This window comes from Ahaetulla prasina, chromosome 16, assembly GCF_028640845.1.
Source record: "Ahaetulla prasina isolate Xishuangbanna chromosome 16, ASM2864084v1, whole genome shotgun sequence".
NCBI lineage: Eukaryota > Metazoa > Chordata > Lepidosauria > Squamata > Colubridae > Ahaetulla > Ahaetulla prasina.
Genome location: NC_080554.1, coordinates 12979164 through 13002359, shown reverse-complemented (window position 1 = coordinate 13002359; position 23196 = coordinate 12979164). Strand labels below are relative to the sequence as shown.

Sequence of the window (23196 nt, the reverse complement as noted above, 5' to 3'; positions counted from 1 at the left end):
ATGCATGTCCCAACTCTTTTTGAGTGGTGGCTACTTACAGAGAGTCCTCGACTTATGACTGGTCACTTAACAGCCGTTCAAAGTTACAATGCAGCCCCAAGAACAACCATCCCCAAAGTTTTCCGGCTTTGCAGACCGGGGGTGGGGGGGCGCGGGGGGGAGAAGGGACTGTTCCGCGAGAGCAATGGGCACGTGCACATGCACACACGGCTCCATTTGCAAATGGAGATGCGCATTTGTGTGCTCCCTCGCTGCTTGCGTAGACTGGGTGCATGGCGTGCCTCGCCCGCCAGTTCTGTAGCTAGTTCCAAATGGGTTGCAGCCTGGTACTGGCTGCATGGTATGTGGCCCATGGGTTGGGGACTTCTGCCCCAGAAGACACTTACAACCCAGTTCCAACAGCCAGGATTCTCCCACACTCACCTGATTTTTGGATGCTCAGCCACCAGCCCATATTTAGAGCTGTTTGCAGTGCCCGGAAGTCACGTGGCCACAATTTATGACATTTTTTTGCCAAAACCCAGCATTTATTTCAATTTTTGGGCAGAAAAAACAACCCATAGCAAAAAAAGAAAAAAAAAAAGGGGGGGGGGTAACAACCGCATTTTCCTTAACAATCACTGCAAAAAAAAAAAGGATCAAAATAGGGCTGGTCATGTAGATGATCTGCTTTATAACCATCCCAACTTATGACCATAATGGGCAGGCTCCATTATGATCATAATTCAAAGACTACCTTGGAGGAAAAACATGGCTTCATCCAACAAATTAAGGTAAAACTTGCCCTCCAGGGAATTAGCAAAACCGAAGGGTTGCAATGGGCTCAATGGTAGCAGGCAGCCACTGGGTCTCCACTCCACATTCTTTTCAAGAGAACAAAATAGAATAAGCTGGAAAGGACCTTGGAGGTCTTCTAGTCCAACCCCCTGCTGAAGCAGGAGAGCCTACACTATTTCAGATAAGTGACTGTCTAGACTCTTCTTAAAAACATCCAGTGATGGAGCACCCATGATTTCTGGTGGCAAGCTGTTCCACTGGTTAATTGTCCTCACTGCTTGGAAGTTTCTCCTTAATTCCAGGTTGCTTCTCTCTTTGATTAGCTTCCAACCATTGTTTCTTATCCTGCCCTCTGGTGCTTTGGAGAATAATTTAATCATAATTTAATAATAACTCCTGAGTTGGCATTTTGACCGCCAAAGATGTAAACTGCCAAAATGTAAACCAATGACCTGGCGAAACCAAAATACTATCCAGACCATTTATTCCTTCAGCTGCTCATTCTGGTGCATCTGGTGCATCCAATGACATTTATTTAAAAATTAGCAGTTCAAAAGAGGGAAGACTGAAGTGGAAAGGCAATGCATAGAACAGAAGGGGGGGAACCTTTGGCCCACCTAATGATTAACTACAGGTCCCAGCATCCCTAATAGTTAGAGGCTGTGATCTACAACCTCTGCTTCCCAACCTTGTAGTAGAGGCAGGCTAAGAAATGGGAGGGGTTCAGTCCAGCAGGTATGTAGAGGCTACAAGTCCCAGCGTTCCTAATCCTAGCTTGAGGGGTCGGAATGCCCATTGTCCTCATCCACCCTAGGAATTGGGCGTCGGAGGGGGGCTGCGGGTCTGGCAGACTCCTTCTGCAGCCGGAATAAAGCCTCGAGATGCCTCCTCTTCTCCTTGGCCCTCAGGATGGTGGTCTTGAAGAGCGAGAGGTAGAGGTTGATGGCCGAGGGGCTGTCGTCATTCCCCGGGATGGGGTAAGTGATGAGGGAGGGATTGCTGTTGGTGTCCACCACGGCCACAGTGGGGATGGACATCTTGGCCGCATCCCGGATGGCCAAGTGAGGCTCAAAGACATTGTTGAAAGTGTTGAGGAAGATTAGGAGGTCCGGCAGCCGGACCCCCGCGCTGTACTGGATGGGGGCATTGGTCAGCAAGCCGCCCTGCCAGTAGCGGGTATGAGCGTACTCTCCGCACTCCTTGGCCACATTTTCCACCTGGTGGGACATCTGGCGATGGCGACTGATGAAGAGGATGATGCCTTTGCGGAAGGCGACGTGGGCTGTGAAATTGAGGGCCAGCTGGAGGTGCTGCACCGTCTGTTCCAGGTCAATTATGTCGTGCTCCAGACGGCAGCCAAAGAGATACGGCACCATGTATCTGCAGAGGAAACAAGCAGCCGGTCTGAAGCCGTCCCCAGGCCGGATAAAGAGGCAAACAAGGACTACTGGCCTAAGGGCCCAGTCTGAGGATGCCCCCTCTGTGAAAGAGGCGGTGGCTGTACAGGTAGCCGTAAACCTAGGACCACAACCAAGGCCAAAATCTATGTTGCTAAGCTTGTTAAGGGAGTTTTGCCCCCATTTTATGACTTTTCTTTCCATCGTTGTTAAGTGAATCATTGCAGTTGTAAAGCTAGTAACATGGTTGTTAAGTGAACCCTGCTTCCCCATTGAATTTGCTTGGTCCCAGAAGGGTCCCAGAAGGGGATCACGGGACTCTGGGGACACTGCGACTGTCATAAATGTGAACCGGTTACCAAATGTCTAAATTTTGATCACAAGGGGATGCTTCCACAGTCGTTAAGTGTGAAAAACGGTCCTAAGTCACTTTTTTTAACTGCCGTTCAAACTGACTTTGAACGGTCACTAAATGAACTGTTGTAAGTCAAGGACTACCTTTAATCAGAAGAGGGTCTGGGCCTTGAAGGACAAGGGGAAGAGTCACTACCAAGGCAGATAAAAGAAATTTGAGCCTAGGCCAGGAATGTAATCAGCAAGGCCCTCTCTCATTGTCACAAAGATAAAAGCAAGGTGGGGGAAGCACATTGAGACCTTAAGTCTGTTCTAACAGTCATATTGATCTCTGTGACTTTGGCTTCCTTGTCTGGCCTACCTTGAAGGGCTGAGAATAACCCAGAGACCGATAGACTCTTTCCCTTCTTCCCCATGGTCATCCACTCCTATATTACAGATAGTTGATTTTCAATTTGAAGTGACAACCCACTTACAACCCACCCTCGAAGTTACGATGGTCAATAATTACGTTTTGGGAATTTGTCAATAGGCTTGCATTTATGATTGGTTGCAGCGTTATTAAATATGATCACATTTTGTGACTTTTGTGACGTTTTCTGGCAAAAAACTCCATTAAATAAGCTGGATTCAAACTTATGATTTATGTGATTTGCTTAACGGCCACTGAAAAAAACCAGTCATAGAATTGAGTGTGGTTACATGGTGACTCGACTTACAACCACAACAACCTACAACAAATTTCTGGGCTTAATTCTGGTCATAAGTCAAAGACAATCTGAACACCTTCCATATTTCTATTTTACCAGGCAGGAATGCTGAGTTTTTGCAAAGAAGCCGAATCAACCAGCCAGACATAAGCACCTAAGTCAGTGCTTCCCAAATCTGGGTCAATTACCCAAAATTGGGTAAAAGTGAGTTTTTTGGGGTAATGATACCAAAACCCATTATACAATTATAATAGGGACATTGACTTGAAAGTGTTTTACCTACGTTGAGAAAAAAGACTTTCTGGTAAGCAGTTTTGAGTAATGAAAAAAAAAAAAGGAAAGTGAAAAGCAATGCCAAGTTGGATGGGACCCCTGCCTCCTCTTGTCCAGCCTTCTAATTTTACAGCGGCCAGCCATCTGTGCCAGGAACTCTACCAGTCTGCCTGCAGGTGGCCTTCAGTCCCACCCAGGTGGTGGGAGAACCTGCAGGAACGATTACGGTTCCCTCACTATCTGAAAGGCAGCCAGCCGGTGGCCAGCATCTCATCGCAGGTTTTCTTCCTGCTCTTGACTCAAGGAGGCCCAACCGTACTGAGCTTTAAAAGTGTCTGTGTTTGACACTTTTTTTGGTCTGTACAAGGAAGAAATGGATTTATTTCAGGTTAAATAAAGCTTAAAATGAGTGTCAGCAGAGCTAAAAAGCAGGAGGTGGAGAATAGCTATATAAACAGCATGGTGCTTCCCCAGGAATATGTAAACCTCGCCCTTGAACAAGATTGTATTGCGCTGTATATAATCTTCTGTATGTAGAGATTCCCAGTTAACCAAACTGTACTTCACTGAATTAATCAGTTGTTCTATTCATACAGCTATGACTGAACCTTGTTAACATCTGATAAGACACAATTAACATCTCAGCTTCCAAAACATCCAACTAAATTTTAAAGTAAAACACATCTACCCTTCAGTTACATGCTGAAAGTCCCAAACTGAAACTCAGGGAAAATCTGAAGACAATCCTAGCTAGAAAGGCACAAAAGCTGTGTGACCAATGCTTAGCTCCGAAGCTCTGACCCAAAGGCTGGATTTAAACAACATGCCAGTCTAGGCTAGAGTGGGTGGCAACCATGGTTGTGGGAATACAGGTACAAAAGCTGTATATTGTCTGTTTAGCCCATCAGGGTTTATTTCTTTGGACCTAAGCAAAACATGGCAACTATGTTTTGGCAATCTGGGCTGAAGCTTTGTGTGAGACTAGCCAGGGAGTTTGCTCTGTCATGGTTTGAAAAGCCTGGGGAAGAACTAACCTGTGGCGGCTGCTCTTCTTGTGGCCAAGGTGGACTCGAGCATCGAAGAGCTCCTTCAGAGAAAACAGCTCCTGCAGATTGAAGAAGTCTGCATGCTTCAATGGCTCCCGCAGAAGTCTCTCCTCGATATCTAGAATAGAAATAAAATTGAATAGAATAGAATAACAGAACAGAACAGAATAGAAAACTTTGTCACTTTGAATGTACACTCATCGGCATACATTAAAATGAAATTCCATTGCATAGAGCTTTCAAAGGGTCACCCCCTCCAATATACACTACATAAACACAACAAAATAAATAAAATAAATATGCATATACCCACATATATTATATGACACAGAGAAACAACACAGTCTAGTTTGGATGTATACATGTACACCTGCAAGAGAAAAACCAAGAACAGCTCCAAGGAGAAGCAGCCACTAGAATCAGGCCTCAGTTTCCCTACAGGCAAGCACTCCAGCTTCCATCTCCCACACCTTACTCAAGGATCCTCTGCTGCTTTCCTCATAGTTTTGAGCCCCCAGCGCTGGAGAGACTTACCATCGTCTGGCTGGCTCGCTGCTGCGACCGAGAGGGTCCCGTGATGCCTCAGGAGTCCGGATGTGGATCTCGCAACTGTCCCACATCTGCTGGGCCGAAGTAGAGCTGCTGCAGAGAAGAGAGAAGGCGAGGGATGAAGAGGATGAGCTCCTAGCAAGCAGCAGATGACACCGTAGCTCAACGTGCCTTATGTCAATTGGGGGAGGGGGGCAGATACCCCACAACCATAGATTCTTGAACCCTGCCATACCCCAGCCTCCTCCCCGTGTCTCCCCCTTGCCTGCTTTTAGATACTGGACTTCACGCTGGCTGGGCCATTCTGGGAGTTGGAGTCCAGCATTTTAAAGTGGGCTGGGGGGGGACACAGAGACAGGCAGGCTGGGCAAATAGAGGTAGTCCTCAACTTACAACCGCTCAGTCACAATCTCACTGAAAAGTGTGACTTTTGCAGCATCTCCAGTGTCATGTGATCAAAAATCGGGAGGCTTGGCAACTGGCACGTACTTATGTACTGTGATCCCTTTTTGCGACCTTCTGGCAAGCCAAGTCAATGGGGGGGGGGGAGACGGACCCCCTTAACAACCTTGTTACTAACTTAACGTCTGCAGGGATTCACTTAACAACCATGGCAAGAAAGGTCGCAAAACGAGGCAAAGCTCACTTAATGGTCTCACTCAGCAACAGAAATTTTGGGCTCCATTGTGGTCGTATGTCGAGGACTATCTATGCGCCAAAAAAGCCAGCGCCAGAGACCTCTGACTCGTCCGGCCTGCGGACCCCGATCCCGCTCGGGGCCGAAGCTCTGTCTGCCCTCGGACCAAAGGCCGGAGCCCCGTCCCAGCGCGACCCCGCAATCATCCCCCCCCACCCAGAGTGCGGTTCCCCCTCCACCTGTCTGACAGAGGAGCCTAGAGGCCGCCATGCTGGTCTGGGGCGCAGGCGCAGTTCGTTCTCCTGTGCGAACGCGGGATGTGGCTCCGCCCACGCGGCTACGAAATCGGCCGACGTCAGCTGACCTAACCCGGGCGTCGCTAGGCAACGTCGCGGGTTCGAGTCCCGGATGGCCGAAGCGTCGTACCCTGATTTGCCCCCCCCCCCATTGGGCACTGGGGGGGAGCGGGGCTGGGGGCCGCCCCGTTATTTTTGTCGAGGTGTGCTTTGGTCAGGCTGTCTCGGGTTGGGGGCTGTCGCCCTCTTGCCCCCCCTCCTTTTTACCCTCACCCTAATCTGCTGCCAACGTAGAAAACTGAAATATTTCCTTTTTAAAAAGGCCTGGACTAAGGAATGATCTGCATCATTTTTGTTTCAGATTGCAAACTTAAAAAGGGCTTCCCCACCACCAAATGGAGAGAGGATACTGCCCAGTTTGGGGTCTTCCGGTTTCACGCAGGCCAAGTTCATATTCAAGAAAAGATGCATTCAAAATGCTATTATCACCTTTTAAAATGCTAACCTTGAAACCTAAAATTCCAGGCAACAGGGGAAGCAAAGCCACAGGAGCAAGAAGAATTAAATCTGACCAATTTAAATGGAATTACTTTATATATAGCCTACTACAGTTAATGCAGTTATTCCATCCATCATTGTTATTCATGTTGAAAATTACAATTTGCAGGCAGCTTTGCGAAATACTGATAGAGCTATTCTATTCCTATTCTGTTTTCTATTCTATTCTATTTTCTTCTATTCTATTCTATTTTCCGATTATTCTATTCTATCCTATCCTATCCTATTATATATTATAATATGTTATATTATATTATATATTCTACTCTACTCTACTTTCTATTCTATTCTATTTTCCAAAATTCTATTCTATTATTTTCTACTCTACTCTACTCTCCTTCTATTCTATTCTATTCTATTCTATTCCTGCTCTGCTCTGCTCTATTCTATTCTGTCCTCACTTTTGGGTCTCCTGTGGATTTCAATGTCCTTTGTCAAATTTGAAGAAAAGGGGATGCAGACTTCTGCCCTTCCCATCCCCCCATCAAGTGCAGGCTAAGGCATGTAAATTTCTGTTGCTTTAAATGCACCAGAATGCCTGAAGCAGTTTCCTAGCAACCTGGGTTTGGTTTCCTAGCAACCTGAGCTTGGTTTCCACGCCAAAGCTGGTGCGTGGGTACCAGGCTGGTCCTCCACCCGGCTCTTCTCTTTCTTTGGACGGAGCGACTTTGCTCTGAGCAACCCCCGCCTGCCCAGCAGTTCCCATGGCCGAAGAGCCCGATCCTGAAGCTGCCACTGCCGCCTTGCGCAGTGCAGACGAAAGTTGCGCAGGTCAGAGAACCAGTGATCAATACCGGGTGAGCCAGGACTTACCTGCCCGGTTCAACCATCCGGGATGGTTTCGGGGTTACAGGTGAGTGGAAGGGCCGGAGCCTGTTGAAGCGCCAGCTTAGAGAAGCAGGTGGAGCTGGCAAGGGCGGGGGAGGGTTTGATACTTCCTGGCAGGAGGGCGTCTTGCTCCAGTTCGGCCCAGATGGGCACAAAGCTGCCAACCTGATGGGCCAAAGGGCAGAGTCCTGGCAGTGAGCAGAGGGGAGAGGGTTGGTTGGGTGTTGGCTAAGTGTGATTTGGAAACCCAGTCACTGCTGTTAGCAAAAATATCTGTACAAGTTAGCAAACCAGAGTTTATAGCAGCCCCCTGAGTCTTTCTGGAGTGAATGAGGCTGGAAAAGTTTATTTATTGCATTTGGTTTTTTTTGTTTGTTTATTTAATGTATATTCTGCCCATCTTGCTATTATGCAAGTCTGAGCAACTTACAATCCAGCAAAACAATATTATAAAAGATTTTTTTTAAGTAAATACAACTTTAATCTAAAATCAATAAATCTGGACCTTTTTTTGTTTAAGGAGGAGTGGTTTAAGGGGCAAGGTGTAAAGGAACTGGCTTGCAAAGTGCTTACAGAACACAATTTCAAACATAATGCTAACATGGTTTGCCTGTTGAAGGTTTAGGTATGTGTGAACGCAACCCTTGATGGTGAAACTGGTTCCTTTGAGGGGGAAAAATACTTTTTCCAAAGAAGGAAAAAGGAGAAGGGGTAGTGATTTATTTCTAAAATAAAAAAGAGCAGAATAACAGAACAGAGTTGGAAGGGATCTTGCAGGTCATCTAGTCCAGCCCCCACCCAAGCAGGAGACTACACCATTTCTGACAGATGGCAGTCCAGTTTCTTCTTGAAAGTAGAGAAGGGAGGAAAGGATGCTTAACCACCTGAAATCATTTAGAAATAGGATCATAGGGCTGGAAGGGATCTCAAAGGTCTTCTAGTCCAACCCCCTGCTCAAGACAGGAGACCTTATACCATCCCAGACAAATAGTTGTCTAATCTCGTCTTAAAAACTCCAACGTTGGAGCACCTACGACTTCTGGAAGCAAGTCGTTCCACTGATGAATTGTTTTCCCTGTCAGGAAATTTCTCCTTAGTTCTAGATACTCGATGTTACTCCCTTAAAATTAGTAAAGTATTAAAAAAGAATCCCACTGGCTGAGGTGGTGGTTGTCATTTCAGAGTGAAAGAACGCAACCCATTGTTCAGGACGACCAACATGGATTACGGAGCTAAACCACCAACAGCGCACGAGATGCCGGTTAGTATTGAGATCTGAATATTATGGTGGCTGGTTCTTAATCAGGAAACTCATGAATTGGTTCAGCGAGGAAATAAACCGGCTTTTAATCCATTAGGGCCTCTGGTGGCTCTACAGACTAATGCAGTCTGTTATTAACACAGCTGCTTGCAATTACTGCAAGTTCAAGTCCCACCAGGCTCAAGGTTGACTCAGCCTTCCATCCTTTATAAGGTAGGTAAAATGAGGACCCAGATTGTTGGGGGCAATAAAAGTTGACTTTGTATATAATATACAAATGGATGAGACTATTGCTTAACACAATGTAAGCCTCCCTGAGTCTTCGGAGAAGGGCGGGATATAAATTTTTTTAAAAAATTGCTTAGCATGGCATGTGATGTGAATACAAGCAGGTTCCTACAATTTGCTACACCTCAAATTCCCTAGTCTCCTTTCAGCTTAATTTAGTGTTATTTGGCCATAGTTCCCCACCTCTGGTGTAGAAGAATATGGCTCCAGCCTTGAGAAGGAGAAGGAACTTGGTGGCCCTTGAATTAACTCTGACACAATATTGGCTAGGCTACCATCCCTTGTTCAGAGGGTCAGTCCTCTTCCGTGGAGGTCTCCATTTTATTTCCAGTGGGGCAGATTGGGCTGACGGGCAGTAGCCAGCCAAAGTCCTCCAGGGGTGTTGTGGCCTGTTGGCTACCAGCCTCTCCAGCAGCCAAATCAGAGGAGGAGGCGTGAGAGTCAGGGTCAGCATCAGAGCAACCTGGGAGCTCCGAGGGGGAAGAGGGAATGGAGCTGGCAGAGAGAGAGAGACAGAGGCAGAGCCTGGGCCAGCTGTCAGCCCTCAGATGGAGAGTCAACAGCCCCCAGGTGTGGAGGTGGCTGATGAGGAAGAGGAGGAACAGCTGGGCCCAGTGCCTGACGCGCGGATGCGCAGAAGGCAGAGAGGAGAGTAGAGTAGTAGAAATCTATGAGCCAGTCCTTGGGAGGAAAGAGCCACCATTGCTAATGAAGACCCACCCTAGCTCTGGGGATAAAAGGCAGGGGGTGGAGATGAATAGGTGTGGCAAACAACTATTCATCTTCCAGACAGACGGACTTGTTAGCCTGCGAGATAAACTTTTTACAGGGGTTGCTGGCATAAAGGAATCTTTTGAGTTAACTTCAGAGGGTTTGTCCTATTTAGGGAGCTGGGTCAGAACAAGGGGTCTCATGTGGCTGAAGGGAGATTTGCATCTCGATCGCCCGATCTATCTAACCCAGTGGTTCTCAACCTTTATAGTGCTGCGACCCCTTTAATACAATTCCCCACGATGTGGCAACCCCTTTAATACAATTCCCCACGATGTGGCAACCCCAACCATAAAATTATTTTCATTTTGAATTTATCGCGCCTGAAGCTGTATTGGCTAGCGATCTGAACTGCTTGCGATTGCCTTGAGGACGGAGGCATTAAAGCGGAGACTCCTCCCCTATTAAGTTTATTGCGCCTGAAGCCAGATTAGGCTAGCGATTGGAGTGATTGCAGCTGGCTTGAGAGGGAAACATCAGAGCAAAGATTTCTCTCTTTTTTAATTGATCGCGCCTGAAGCTGAATTCGGCTAGTGATTTGAAGAGCCTGCAGCTGGCTTGTGGAGTCAACCATTGGAGCACGATTATTCGACTCACAAGTATACTTCCCATATTTCCGATGGTCTTAGGCGACCCCTGGCAAATCATCATTCGACCCCCAACGGGGTCCCGACCCACAGGTTGAGAACCACTGATCTAACCTCTCACTACCCCATCCGGATTCTTTCAGGTGAGGCTCAACCGTCTCAAATTGGGTATTAATCGCCCTGTGAACACAAGGTCTTAATACCTGGGTGGCTGCTCCAACTGACCCTTTGGGGATTCTGGCACCTACCATGAGGCCGACGTGATTGTTATAATGTTCCAGATGATTTGAATGGCCTCTTTTCTGATGACTAAAGGTTTGCCCTCCTCTTTTTGACTCTTCGCAGACCAGTTTCCATGTCAGTCCACATGCCTTCTCTAACCGTCTCATCACGTTCGGCATGTACAGGAACCATGGCATCAACACCGTCATGGAAAAAAGCTATGTTACTGGCCCTGACAACTTCATCACTTTCCTGGATACCCTCAACTTCCACCCCAGTTACCGAACTAAAGGACCCTCCGTTTCGGAGTAAGGGCACCGGAAGGCTTCCTGGTCTCCTTTAGCATTTTACCATTCCACCAGACCAAAAAATGATTCCTCGAAATGTTTCTAAAACCCACCCACCCCCTTTCCTTGGAATATTTTTTTTCAAAGGTGGCTTGCACTAGACTCCAAAATACTCCTAAGGGGGCTTGTAGCTTGCAAAAACAGTCTTAGCCTCTTTCTTAATACGATAAACATGTTAAAACAACATTACCTGCCATAAAAATGGGAATGGCCAGGTCTCTGAGCTAGGTTCCAAATTAGGGCAAGGTCTACTTTGCCAGTCGAGGATTCCACATCTGTCCCACAGAAGCCACAGCAACTGATAAGAAGAAAATCTTTGTAGCTCACGTTTGAACCGTGGGGTCCTTGATGCTCTCTGATCTTGGTGGTTTTCTCACAGACATTTCATTGTCAGTCTAGCACTGAGGATGTTACCTAGTTTGGTAATGAGATGTCTGCAAGAAAACCACCGAGCTCAGGGAGCACCAAGGACGCTGTAGGAACAGCTGTGAAATTTTTCCTGGGGCTCTGCCAATCATTGAGACAAATCAACCAGAGCTCTGTGTTCAAGGCAGTTTCCTAATTTTGTGGCAGCCGCTTTTGCTGGGCCAAGGACCGTCTCACTTTTGAATGATGCCTACAATCCAAAGAGAAATGAGTTGGTGGGGGGTGGGGAGAGAAAATCTGGATCTGATAATTCAATACATTGACTAGGGAAGTGCAGTGCTTCAGATGTGAAGCCAAATGGGTATGCTGGGACTTGTTAGGTGCATACATGGCTCCTGACTGCAATTTGTTAAATCCCCAGGAAAAGATGCAGCTGCTTTAAGGAATGGTGGGCGGGAGCGATCTGGGGAGCTGTTGGTGGCTCTGAAATGGAGGGGGCGTGGGGACACTCGCAACACTTAGGAACGCCTTGTTGCAACCTGTTAGTACCCCAGGATTCAGATACGTGTTTTTCTGGAGCCAGAAGGTTAGTGCGTGAAGAGAAAAATCAATCGGAATAGAGCTGGAAGAGACCTTGTAGATCTTCCAGTCCAACCCCTTGCTCAAGGAGGAGACCCTATACAATTTGAGACAAATGGCTGCCCAGTCTCTTCTTAAAAATCTTGTGATGAAGCACCCCCAGCGTCTGGAGGCAAGCTCTTTTACCGGTTAATTGTCCTGTTAGGAACATTCTCCTTAATTCCAGGTTGCTTCTCTCCTTGATTAGTTTTTATCGTTTCTTGTCTTCTGGTGCTTTGGAATTTATGTTGACACACCACCACTACCACCCTTCTCATTGTGGCAGCCCCTCAAATACTGGAATATTCTTCTAGGGGTGACAGCTTGCCTCCTGGAGTTGTGGATGATCCATCCCTGGAGGTTTTCAAGAAGAGATTGGAAAACCATTTGATCAGGCTGGTATAGCAGGATGGTTAAGACTAGAGCAGGGCTTGGCCTAGAAGAACTCCCAGCTCTCTCCCAGCCTCCACCGGTGTCTCTATAGTCTATGAAAAGGCATGTTTGAAAAGGAGGGAAACTGCACACTGTTCAAGTTCAACAAGAGCCCTTAATCACAGTATTGTCATTCGCGCAATAGCTTTAATATCCATTTATCTGTCTAATGTCAAACCTGAAGCAGTGTCGCCAACCTTTCCTAAGCATCGGTTTCTCTCAAGTGAGAAATAAGAGTAGAAATAACCATGCGTATACATGTGACCCTTTAACCGCCAAAATTAAAGAGAAGTGTCAGCGTTCAATGTGAAGGATATGGAAGCAAGTGGCAAGAAGCCCCAATAGCTAGTCACTAGTATATTACACAAACAATTGTTACACAAACTACTGCTTAGTGCAGTAGCTTTGATAAAAGCTTGTTACAGACAATGTCAGCGAAAGTGCTGTGGATTCATGATCACGGCAAAATGTCCTATCTCCATTTTTTTGTGACTCAGCTGTTGTGGTCTTGCCAACCAAGAATCCAGGCAATCTGGATTTGTTTAAAAAATGACAGCTAAGAAAATTGGGGCTTAGCGTACGAATGAACTCTTTCAACACGCTGCTGGTTTAATGTCAAAATACACTCACATAATCAATCTTCAATTCCCATAAAAATTACTGTTTTCCTCTCTGTGTTTGGTCAGAGAATTTCACCCCCGTCTTTCCAAATGAGACCTGATGCGAAATCCATGTTTTGGAAAGACTTTTCCTTCTTTGGGGCCCTGTCCAGAGTCCCTAAAGCACAGAAGACCCTGTGAGGGTTGCAGGGAGTGCTAATGTGCCAGGGTTACCAGAGCAAGCAGAACAAAAATGTTCATAAAACTCTAAAGTCGAAAGGACCCAACCAGCAGCTTAGTGCAGAATTCAAATTCAGTGGTCACCCAGTCACTGCCTGAAAAAATAGAATTTCTGAATCCTCTTTGGAACATGGACGATCAAAAAATAAGCTGGGGACCTCTCTTCAAAATATATGTCAAAAAAATTAAAAACAGAGGTTTGGGTCAAAGGTCCATGATCTGAACTCAATTTATTAAATCTTATAAATGTACGAATGTACACCATTTCTTATATACAAAACAAGGTTTCTTAATTTAAAAAGTGCATCTTCAATCAAGGGGCATTGAAATTACAAGCTACAAAGTTTTGAAATTCAACAGGAAGTGAACACAGAAGGCTCCAACAAACACCACATCCCTAAGAATGACCGTGAAAGGAATGTTCAGTGGGGTTTACCCGAAGAAGAAACAAGATTAACTGGACAGAACACAGGACTTCAACCCTATAAAAAGCAGCCTGGGCAGGAAAAACAGTGCTACTAGAAAAAGATCAGGTTAAATGTCAGTATGGAATTAAGGCTGCTCTTTTAGCTCATTACCCTACAGTGATCAAGCTAAGAAATAATCTGAAGGTGGTGGTTGTTTTTTTAAAAAAAGAATCCAAAAGAAAAAAAGGTGCTTTCAGTCTTGTGACTCCTCCCTTTGGTATTATCAAGGATGCTGGTTATTTTGAACTGAAGTTTCCAGAACAGAAAAGGGGCCCTCTATGCGATTCTTTCTTTAAAAAAATCTGTATGACTTTCAGTTATAAAAACACATTTTTAAAAAAAAAATGTATTTTCATAAGTAGCCCATTCATCTTAATTGTTCTGCCTCTTTTGTAATACTTTCTCTACTGCCGATAACTGTTTTACCCTCTTAAAAGAGAGGACTTAAATTCTAGCATTCCTTTTTTATCTAGCCTGATGGTCTTTCATTGAACTGGCTCCCACAATAATCCTCTCTCTCCACTTCTTGCAAGCTCGGGCCAGGAAGTCTGCAGGGAAAAGACCCCTGTGGACCTGGAAAGTTTACTAGAAAATGGCCTGAAAACACAGTGACGGTATTAATCTGCTATGAAAATCCACGGTAACCACAGTTAAGCATGCTGTATAAATTGTCATATAAAGATTTCCTTCCAGCGTTGCCCTTTTCGTATTTTAAAAAAATCACTCTTATCAAGAGAAAATAAAAGCTGGATAGGTGTAATTGGCGATGTATTTCTTTATAAGTGTGGGTATCATGGATAGTACCTCTATGGTCACTGCCTCTCCTGTCAGTTTCAGGTTCTCTAAAATATGATCACTTTGGTTGCTTTGCCATCATGACATCCTGTTCTCTAACACAGATGAATCTCTGTGACAAGAGGTATTTATTTTCATTCACTACAAAGGGATGATCTGAACTCTTAATGCAACAGGAACCTGGATCACTCTTCGTATATTGTCTCTTCCAACACAGATACTAAGTTTTGGGTGAGAAGCGTTAAGTTAGAACATAGTTTTTGATTTAGTTGCCTTTTAGAATGCCAATCCCATAAAATGAAGAAGTTAAGAACTGGAATTGTTTTCAGGAGACAGCAGGTTATTCCCCCACTGGCCCACCTCTGCAGAACCTCCTTCTAGAACCTTCTGGGTTTGCTCTTCTGCTGTCCTACCTTGGCTGATCACCTTTCCTTTCAGGGATAAATCACAAGGGCCTTCGGGAACCTTGCCCTTTGCCCAACTGGGGCTGTACTCCAGGGATTTCTCGCTCCTAACAGGGACTTCAATACATGATACCCCTGAGCTAATCGTGGTCTCTTCTATGCCAGACCCTTGCAAAGGGAGGCTTTGGCTGGCATCTCCTTTGTGGCTTTCCACACCATTATGTTTGACCAAGTTCACCACTTCAGTGGTTACGGTGGTCTCCTGGCTGCTTCCATCACTTTCCTGCTTCCAGGTATGCAAACTTCCTGCTTGGACCCTGGGACCCTGGTCTGCTTCTCTTACTCCTGCCTCACTTCTGAAGCCCACAATCTCTTTGGCCAGAGATCCCTCCCCAAACAAATTTGCTGCCAAGGTCCCTCCATGCTTCTTGAGCAAAGAACGGTTGATGTCCTGTTGTCTTTTGCCTAAAAGCTCAGATTTCCTCTTATTCCCACCACCTTTGAGACCTGCTAGAAATTTGCTGGATGTTTTTAATTCATGCGAACGCTTCCTTTTGAAAGAGGGCACGGCCTTAAAATAATTTTGCCATTTACTACAATGCTCCTCTGCTTTGCCCTTCCCGGAGGAGAGGGTCCCTTGATCAATCCTGTCCTCCCAAATATCCTTTCTTTGGACTGCAGCTCTTCTTACAGGCAGCTCCTTTGTGTCCGCAGCTGGTGGGTTTTCCACTAAAGCCAGGCTGCCCCCGTCTTCCGTGAATGGTCTGGCTTGTTCACTGGGGTGAGATGCGTTTCCTTCACTCTCTCCTACGCATCTCCGGTGGCTGCTCACCTCAGAGCCTGGTGGGTCCAACCTGCCCACCTTTTGACCCTCTTTCTCTGAGGCAGGGCTTCCTCGTCCGAATAGTTGCCACTCTGCTTTCAACAGAGCAGCCTGGGGCTTATCAGCTCCCAAAGTCCCAGCAACTCCAGTGGCATCTGGTAATCCCCCTATCCTGGTAGCAGCTTTTGCCTTTTCAGCCAAGAACTTCTGGATTTCTTCTTCAATGCTGTCATCACTGTCTATGGAACTGCTCTCATCCGTCAAGGTTGTCACAGCCCACAGACATGAACGGGTCTTTGGGGCCTGTTGGATTTCCGCTCCAGAAACTAGTTTGGTCTGGTATTTCTTTTTACATTCAGGTTCAAACTCTATGATACTTTTCGGTTTTCTCAGAGGCCCTTTCTTTATATTCCCCTCTCTAATGTCTCTCCTGGAACGTACAAGACACTTTTTTAATAAGGTGGGAGTTTGGGATTGGTTGTCTCTCTCATTCTTATAAAAAATATGCATTTCAGCATCACCAAATGGGTCTTTCTTTTTGCAGTGAATTCTTTGGTCTTTGGATTTTTTCTTTAGTTTCCGTTTGGATCTTAGAAGATCTTTGATAGCTGTATCCAAATCTTCATCGCTATCAAATGAGCTGCTTTTATCATCCGCCCCATACTTCTGCAAACCTAGTTTGCCCCTACTTTCCACCAGACTTCCAGAATCATGAGGTGTGTGAGACAAAGGGCATGGGACCCTGGTAGAATGAATAGGGGTTTGAGTGCCTTTTGGATATATAACCATCTTTCCAGTTCTTTCATTTTTCAGTTGGATTACAGAGGATTTTGGAAGATTCTTATCCAAATAGTCCATCTCTGAGATTAATTGTGCATTTTCATGTGGGGGGACTATTTCACTTTTCCTCTTAAGCGTCTTTTTGTGATTCAGTGGCAGTTTTAGGCATTTGGGGAACATTCTCTTGGAACTCTGAGTCCGCTCACTGGACTGCCCCAATGACAGAGGCACTTGGAAAGTGGATTTTGCGATCAAATGCTTGGTCCTTGCTTTGACAGCCAAGAAAGCTCTTATCTCCTGCTCAATGCTATCATCGCTGTCCACAATATTGTTGTCGCTTTCATACTGGGAAGGTAGCACATTCTGCGAAGAAAAGGAAGGACTAGTTGAGAATAGTTTATGATCACTTGCTGTCGGGAGAGGCAAAATAGTTTTGGAAATGTCCAGTATGGCTTCTGCACACATTAATTCAGCAGCCGTGTCTACTCGACACGAAGCCTGAAGTGTGACTGCGCATTTGGCAAAACTCTTTTCTGGAGGAGAAAACCTTCTGCTTTTCCCCAGATGATTACAAGGTATGCCGGGCCTGTTTATCGCCGCTGCCTTCGCACTGGCATCCTTCCTCTTGCAGCGCTGAGCTTTCTGAGTGATTTCTGGCAAGGCACTTGTCAGGCTTGGAGGGATATTCTCTGCTTTGTTGGTGCTGAACCTTTCCTTCTGCAAAGAAACACAGCCCGCTCTGGACTCCGCAGCTTTCTTCATCTTCTCAACCTGATAACGCTGAATAGCTTCTTCGATCCCGTCATCACTGCTCGAATCAGATAAATCTGTACATTCAACTCTTTTCTCTCTCCGGGCATTGCAAAGTATCGGTCTTTTCCTACTATTTTTGCTTTCTTCCAGAAAGGAGGAATCATGAACTGTCGAAGTTGAAACGCCTGTTTGCCTTTCTGTTTTGCAGGATGCAGCCTCTTCGCTGGTTTTTGACTTCAAGCACGTAGCTGTGCCGATGCTTTGTAGTTCAGGATGCCGTTTCGAGAAGTACACCTTGCCTCCTTGCTTTAAAGAACTTTGATTCCCTCTGTTCATGCTGCCTTTCTCACTGAGGGCTAGTTTCTCTTGAAGCTGTTCTTTCTGGTGAAATGGCTTATTCCTCCCCGGGATCTTCCTTCTTGCTTGATGTTTCTTTTTCTTTAAGAATTGTTCAATCTCGGCTTTTATGCTCTGTTCGAAAGAGTCGTCGCTGCTCACACTACAAGGGGAGGAAGCCCACTGGACAACATTATCTTCGACGTGACTGGGAACGACATATGGCTGGGCCAAGCTGACGGGGCCACAACCAACAGGAAATAAATGACAAGCGGCATCATGTGAAGGAAATTTCTGTTGGATTGGATGATCCTCACCCTTACTAGGCAAATTCTTGGTGTTATTTGATAGAGGGGGAAGGTTCTGGCCCTTGTTTCGCAGGTACTCTTGAATGGCTTCCTCTATATCTCTATCAACAGAATCATCACTGTCAGAATTCAAGGTGAGAGGTCCAAACTCTGCGTTCTCTTCCATGTCCATTCCATCCAAGTCTGTTGGATAGCTACGAAGGGTATAGTTAATATGTTCCTGTAGCAGTTGGTCATTCGTCCTAAATTTGTGTCCTCTATCCTTTGCTGCCTTCTGTTTCTTCTGTACAATGCAGCCATATTTGCTGCTGGCACCCAGGGCGACTTCTTCACTTTGCAGATTGTTTATAATCATCTGGACTTTGGCATTGACAGCTGTTCTAGCCAGATCTTCTTCAGATTCTGAGAAACAAACCGGGTATCTGCAATTCCTTGACTGAGGAAAGGGCTCCCATTTTCTCGGAAGGGCCACCAAAGGAGAAGTATTCATGAGAAACATCCTCTCAGGTGACGTGAAGGCTGGAAAATGTATTGTGTGTCAGGCAAGCAACTCCTCCATTCTAGTAAAAATATAAAAAAAGTATGGATAAAGGAGCTACAGAAACACAAATATTTTCTGAGTATTTGTAGAATAAGAGTATTTGCTTTAAGATTAGATTTTCTCTTAACATTAACTTTGCATTATATTATCTGAAATAACAAGACTAAATTAAAACAATCATTTATGGGAGTTTCTTTTATCTATTATATCATTTTAATTTTCTTTTGCTTCTCTGGGTTTATTCTGGAGGAAGAGTTACATTAAAATAAAAACAAACCTGTAAATAACAGTAATTAAGTAGCACCATAAAGAACTGCACTAAGTTTTTCCTATCAAATATGTGAAATCTTTAGTCCGTCTTTTTTTTTATTACTACAGTTGCCAATCAATACTTGTTTATCAAGAAATTGTGTAACCTCAAGTAGCATAGTAATTATTATACCTTATTAATCTTTCACAACCACAACCACAACCAAATAAAAAGAGGAAACAAAATCTTTGATTTTACTCCTAGGAGGCAACTTAGAACCTGCTTAACTGATCAAAAACTACCTCAGCATTTATCCAGTTTATTTTATGGGCAAATAGACCAACTCAAAGAAAATCCCAAATCGTGAAATGCCTGGGAACTAAACAGAAATAATAAAGACGTGTAAAAATAATGTAAAAGAAATGTCGAAAAAGCTATCAAAAGGCTCCAAAACTCTATAGAAACCAGTACAAGCATATACATGGTGGCAATGAGATTACGAATTAGTCCAGCGCCTGGGGAACTTTCCTGAACTTTTAATTCTTAAAGTGAATAAACAGGAGATGTATAAAACTGTGCCAAGGAGAACATGTAATACCTAAACCAGTGAAGCTAAATGGTTATTGGAAAAATATTTCTTCTCAACAGACACAACCCAGAAAGCTAGTCCAACACTTGTAATTAAAACACTTGGGGGACTTGTGTGCTAAACCAGGGTTTGTTTTAATCACAGTTTGTGATCCAACTGGCTGGGTTCACACAATATATTCTCAGAAAGTCACTGGTAGCAAACCAGAAGTTAGGGTAGTACAACACCCAACACATCGCCAGGAAACCCTGAGAATTGTGTTTCAGGTACATCAGAGGTGTCATCCCTGTTCAACCCACAACAGCTTCCCTGCATTCGACCTTGGCACAATACATGTACTTCTTTCCTAGGTTGGCACACGGGTTCAACCTTCAGCACATGCTAATAGGGATCCTCACTCTTTGCTGCCAAGACCAAAGTTATTTCTAATGGGAAATAAAACGCATTAACATTGCCTGGCTGGGTCTTTTGGACCACGGGGGCCCCTCTGCAAAAGTTGTGGGCCTCTTCGCCACCTGGTTGCCATGCTGTGCCCACTCACAAAATGGTTGCCTGGCTGGTGGCAGAAGCCAACTCGGCTTCCCCCCTCCCAGCACAAAGAAGGCTAGAGATGGGTGTGTGTTGTGATTACATTTTTACATATATATTTATGCATGTGTGTATGTATATATGTATATATTTATGCATGTGTGTATATGTATATATATATATATATATATACACACACATATATACACACACATACACACACACAAAATAAAAAATACACACACACACACATGCATGCCAAGGTGGCAACCTACCTTCCTTGCCCCTTTATTTATTTATTTCAATTAAAATCACCTTGTAGCGCAGGTGAGCCAGAACCGGGAGGGGTGTACGACCCTCCGCTCCCCCCCCACCTGCGAACGACACCCAGCTCCGAAAGGGGCCCCCTCAGCTTTTCTCTCCCGTCGAAAATTCCCCCCACCCCGAGCCACCTCAGCTACTGTCCGGGCGTCCCCGCAGCACACTGAGGTCGGGAGGCGCGGCGCTGGGTCGGCCCCGAAGCCGGACCCCAGCCGTCCCTCTCCCGACAGCGCCGGCGGGGCCTCCCCCACCACACCCAGGTCGCCGCCTTGGAGACCCGGCCCGTCTGGCGGGCCCGTTGCCATGGCGACCGCGGTCTCCCGGCCGGGCCTCTTCCTGCTCACCTGCCGGGCCGCGATGGCGCCTCGCGGGATCCGCCGCCGCCGCCGCCGCGAGGACAGGCGCCGCCCGCGGGGAGGGAGGCAGGGCCGGCGGCGGGCGGGCGGGCGATCGGACGGGGGCGGGACCGGGCGGCCATCAGCCGGGCCTAGTCTCCCGGCCGGCCTGGCGGACCCGCCCCCTCTTCCCCCTCGCCACTATCCTTTCTTCCCTCTTCCGCTCCATTTCTCTTCTCGTCCTCCGTCCTTCCTTCCTTCCTTCTCCTCCCGTCTTGGGGCTTCGTCTCTCCCTCCCTCCAATCTGCATTCACCCACCCAGGCCGCTATGGCGCCGTTTCGTTCGTTTTTGCTTTCTGAGGGGTCTCGTTTTGTTTCCTTGCAGACGTTTCATGACCCAACTAGGTAACATCATCAGAGAACAGAAGGAGTGAAGATGGCTTTTTTTATGCAAGAGGCCCACCTTACTGGATTATAAAATGAAAGCAAGCCCTGCCGCCTTTCTGCACTGATGATGTTACCTAGTTGGGTCATGAAACGTCTGCAAGGAAAACCACCCAGCTCAGACAGCACCAAGGACCCCATAATTCAGATCTCTGAACAGATGGGGATGCTATTTATCTCCCCTCCACTCTACCACTAATGATGTTACCTAGTTGTGCCATAAAATGTCTATATAGGAAAGGAAAACAACCAAGCTCAGACAGCACCAAGGACCCATCAAGTCAACCCTGAGCTAAAAATAGTGTGGAAGATTATTCAAGAGAGATCCAACCTAAACTAAGAAGTAATTTCCTGACAGCAAGAATAATTGATCAGTGGAAGGGTTGCCTCCAGAAGTTGTGGGTACTGCATCGCTGAAGGTTATAATCAGTGGTAATGAACGTTACCATTAAAATTTAATTACATTAATTAAAATTTAATTTAATTATTAATTAACAAATTCATATTGCAGTCTTTTTTTTCTCACCCTGCCTTTTTTCTTTTTTTCTTCTTCCATTGATCTATGTGTCAGAGAGCCAATCTCAACTTTCAGCAATTGTCTGGACCAGGGGTCCCCAACCTTGATCCCTTTGACTTGTGGACTTCAACTCCCAGAGTTCCTCAGCCAGCTTTGGGAGTTGAAGTCCACAAGTCTTAAAGGGACCAAGGTTGGGGACCCCTGGACAAGTCCCCAGAGTTTTCTTGGAAAACTTTCTTGTAAATAGTTTGCCATTGCCCATTTCCTAGGGCTTTGTGGACATGACTGTCCCAAGGACAACCAGCTGGCTTCCACTCTTGGGGGTGGGGACAAGAATTCACCATCCGCCAGTTTCTAGCCTGGTGGCTTCATCACTACACCAAACTTGCCATCTCAGTGGTATACAACCAGCATCTTATTTCCTTGCATGCCCTTGGAGCTGAGGGTTTCTCTTCCTTGGATCTCTCCCTAATAGATCTTCCATAAACTCCATTCCTCTTTCTAGAGCACCAGGTCCAAGGTTGACTCAGCCTTCCATCCTTTATAAGGTAGGTAAAATGAGGACCCAGATTGTTGGGGGGGCAATAAGTTGACTTTGTAAATATACAAATAGAATGAGACTATTGCCTTACACACTGTAAGCCGCCCTGAATCTTTGGAGAAGGGCGGGATATAAATGTAAAAAAAAAAAAGGCCAGTGACATCGTCCAGTAGAAATATATGCTACTTGTATTTCTCCTCCCCTACCAGTTCTTAATAAGCCAACTGTGAAATAACCTAAAAATGAAAACTGGCTGCATTCACACAATTATTATATAAACTGCTTAGAGCAGTGGTTCTCAACCTTTATAGTGCTGCGACCCCTTTAATACAATTCCCCACAATGTGGTGACCCCTTTAATACAATTCCCCACGATGTGGCAACCCCAACCATAAAATTATTTTCATTTTGAATTTATCGCGCCTGAAGCTGTATTGGCTAGCGATCTGAACTGCTTGAGATTGCCTTGAGGACGGAGGCATTAAAGCGGAGACTCCTCCCCTATTAAGTTTATCGCGCCTGAAGCCAGATTAGGCTAGCGATTGGAGTGATTGCAGCTGGCTTGAGAGGGAAACATCAGAGCAAAGATTTCTCTCTTTTTTAATTCATCGCGCCTGAAGCCGAATTCGGCTAGTGATTTGAAGAGCCTGCAGTTGGCTTGTGGAGTCAACCATTGGAGCGCGATTCTTCGACTTGCAAGTATACTTCCCATAACACCACAAAGCAATGCTAAAATAAATACCCTGCTGTGTGATTCTTTTTTTATTTTTTTTTTTATTTTTTTTTTTATTTGCATTTATATCCCGCCCTTCTCTGAAGACTCAGGGCGGCTTACACTATGTTAGCAATAGTCTTCATTCTATTTGTATATTTATATACAAAGTCAACTTATTGCCCCCAACAAACTGGGTCCTCATTTTACCTACCTTATAAAGGATGGAAGGCTGAGTCAACCTTGGGCCTGGTGGGACTAGAACCTGCAGTAACTGCAGGCAGCTGCTGCTAATAACAAACTGCATTAGCAATCTGAGCCACAGAGAAAACACTATCAACTGTGTTTTTTTATTTTTTTATTTATTATTCATATTTATATACCGCCCTATCTCCCGAAGGACTCAGGGCGGTTTACAGGCACTTAAAAACACATAAATACAATATAAAAGCAATTAAAAAACTTATTCTAAAAGCCCAATATTTAAAAATATAGATATAAAACCCAATTTAAAACCCCTAAATTTAAAATCTAACTCAGTCCTGCGCAATTAAATAAGTATGTTTTCATTACAAATACTTCTGTTGTTACAAAAG

At 45.4% G+C, this 23196-nt stretch overlaps 3 protein-coding genes across 4 annotated transcripts; 1 reads left to right on the top strand and 2 right to left on the bottom strand.

Moving 5' to 3' along the window:
* Positions 1 to 1244: 1244 nt before the first annotated feature.
* On the bottom strand, positions 1245 to 6085 carry MRPS2 (mitochondrial ribosomal protein S2). The gene is made up of 4 exons (XM_058159022.1): positions 5983 to 6085; positions 5092 to 5199; positions 4546 to 4675; positions 1245 to 2157 (listed from the first exon to the last, which is right to left on the bottom strand). Exons 1-4 carry the CDS (start codon positions 6011 to 6013, stop codon positions 1548 to 1550), a joined length of 879 nt encoding a protein of 292 aa, XP_058015005.1. The 5' UTR covers positions 6014 to 6085; the 3' UTR covers positions 1245 to 1547.
* An 866-nt stretch (positions 6086 to 6951) lies between these two features.
* Positions 6952 to 13207, top strand: PIERCE1 (piercer of microtubule wall 1). Its single transcript, XM_058159023.1, has 3 exons — positions 6952 to 7450; positions 8608 to 8686; positions 10678 to 13207. Exons 1-3 carry the CDS (start codon positions 7302 to 7304, stop codon positions 10864 to 10866), a joined length of 417 nt encoding a protein of 138 aa, XP_058015006.1. The 5' UTR covers positions 6952 to 7301; the 3' UTR covers positions 10867 to 13207.
* A 163-nt stretch (positions 13208 to 13370) lies between these two features.
* PPP1R26 (protein phosphatase 1 regulatory subunit 26) lies at positions 13371 to 20617 on the bottom strand. Of its 2 annotated transcripts, none has more exons than XM_058159017.1 (2): positions 20396 to 20617; positions 13371 to 18382 (listed from the first exon to the last, which is right to left on the bottom strand). In XM_058159017.1, the coding sequence occupies exon 2, from the start codon at positions 18319 to 18321 to the stop codon at positions 14725 to 14727; it is 3597 nt and encodes a 1198-aa protein (XP_058015000.1). In that variant the 5' UTR covers positions 18322 to 18382; positions 20396 to 20617; the 3' UTR covers positions 13371 to 14724. The 2 variants fall into 2 exon arrangements, with proteins under 2 accessions (XP_058015000.1, XP_058015001.1); XM_058159018.1 differs by lacking the exon at positions 20396 to 20617 and adding an exon at positions 20046 to 20159.
* Positions 20618 to 23196: the final 2579 nt, after the last annotated feature.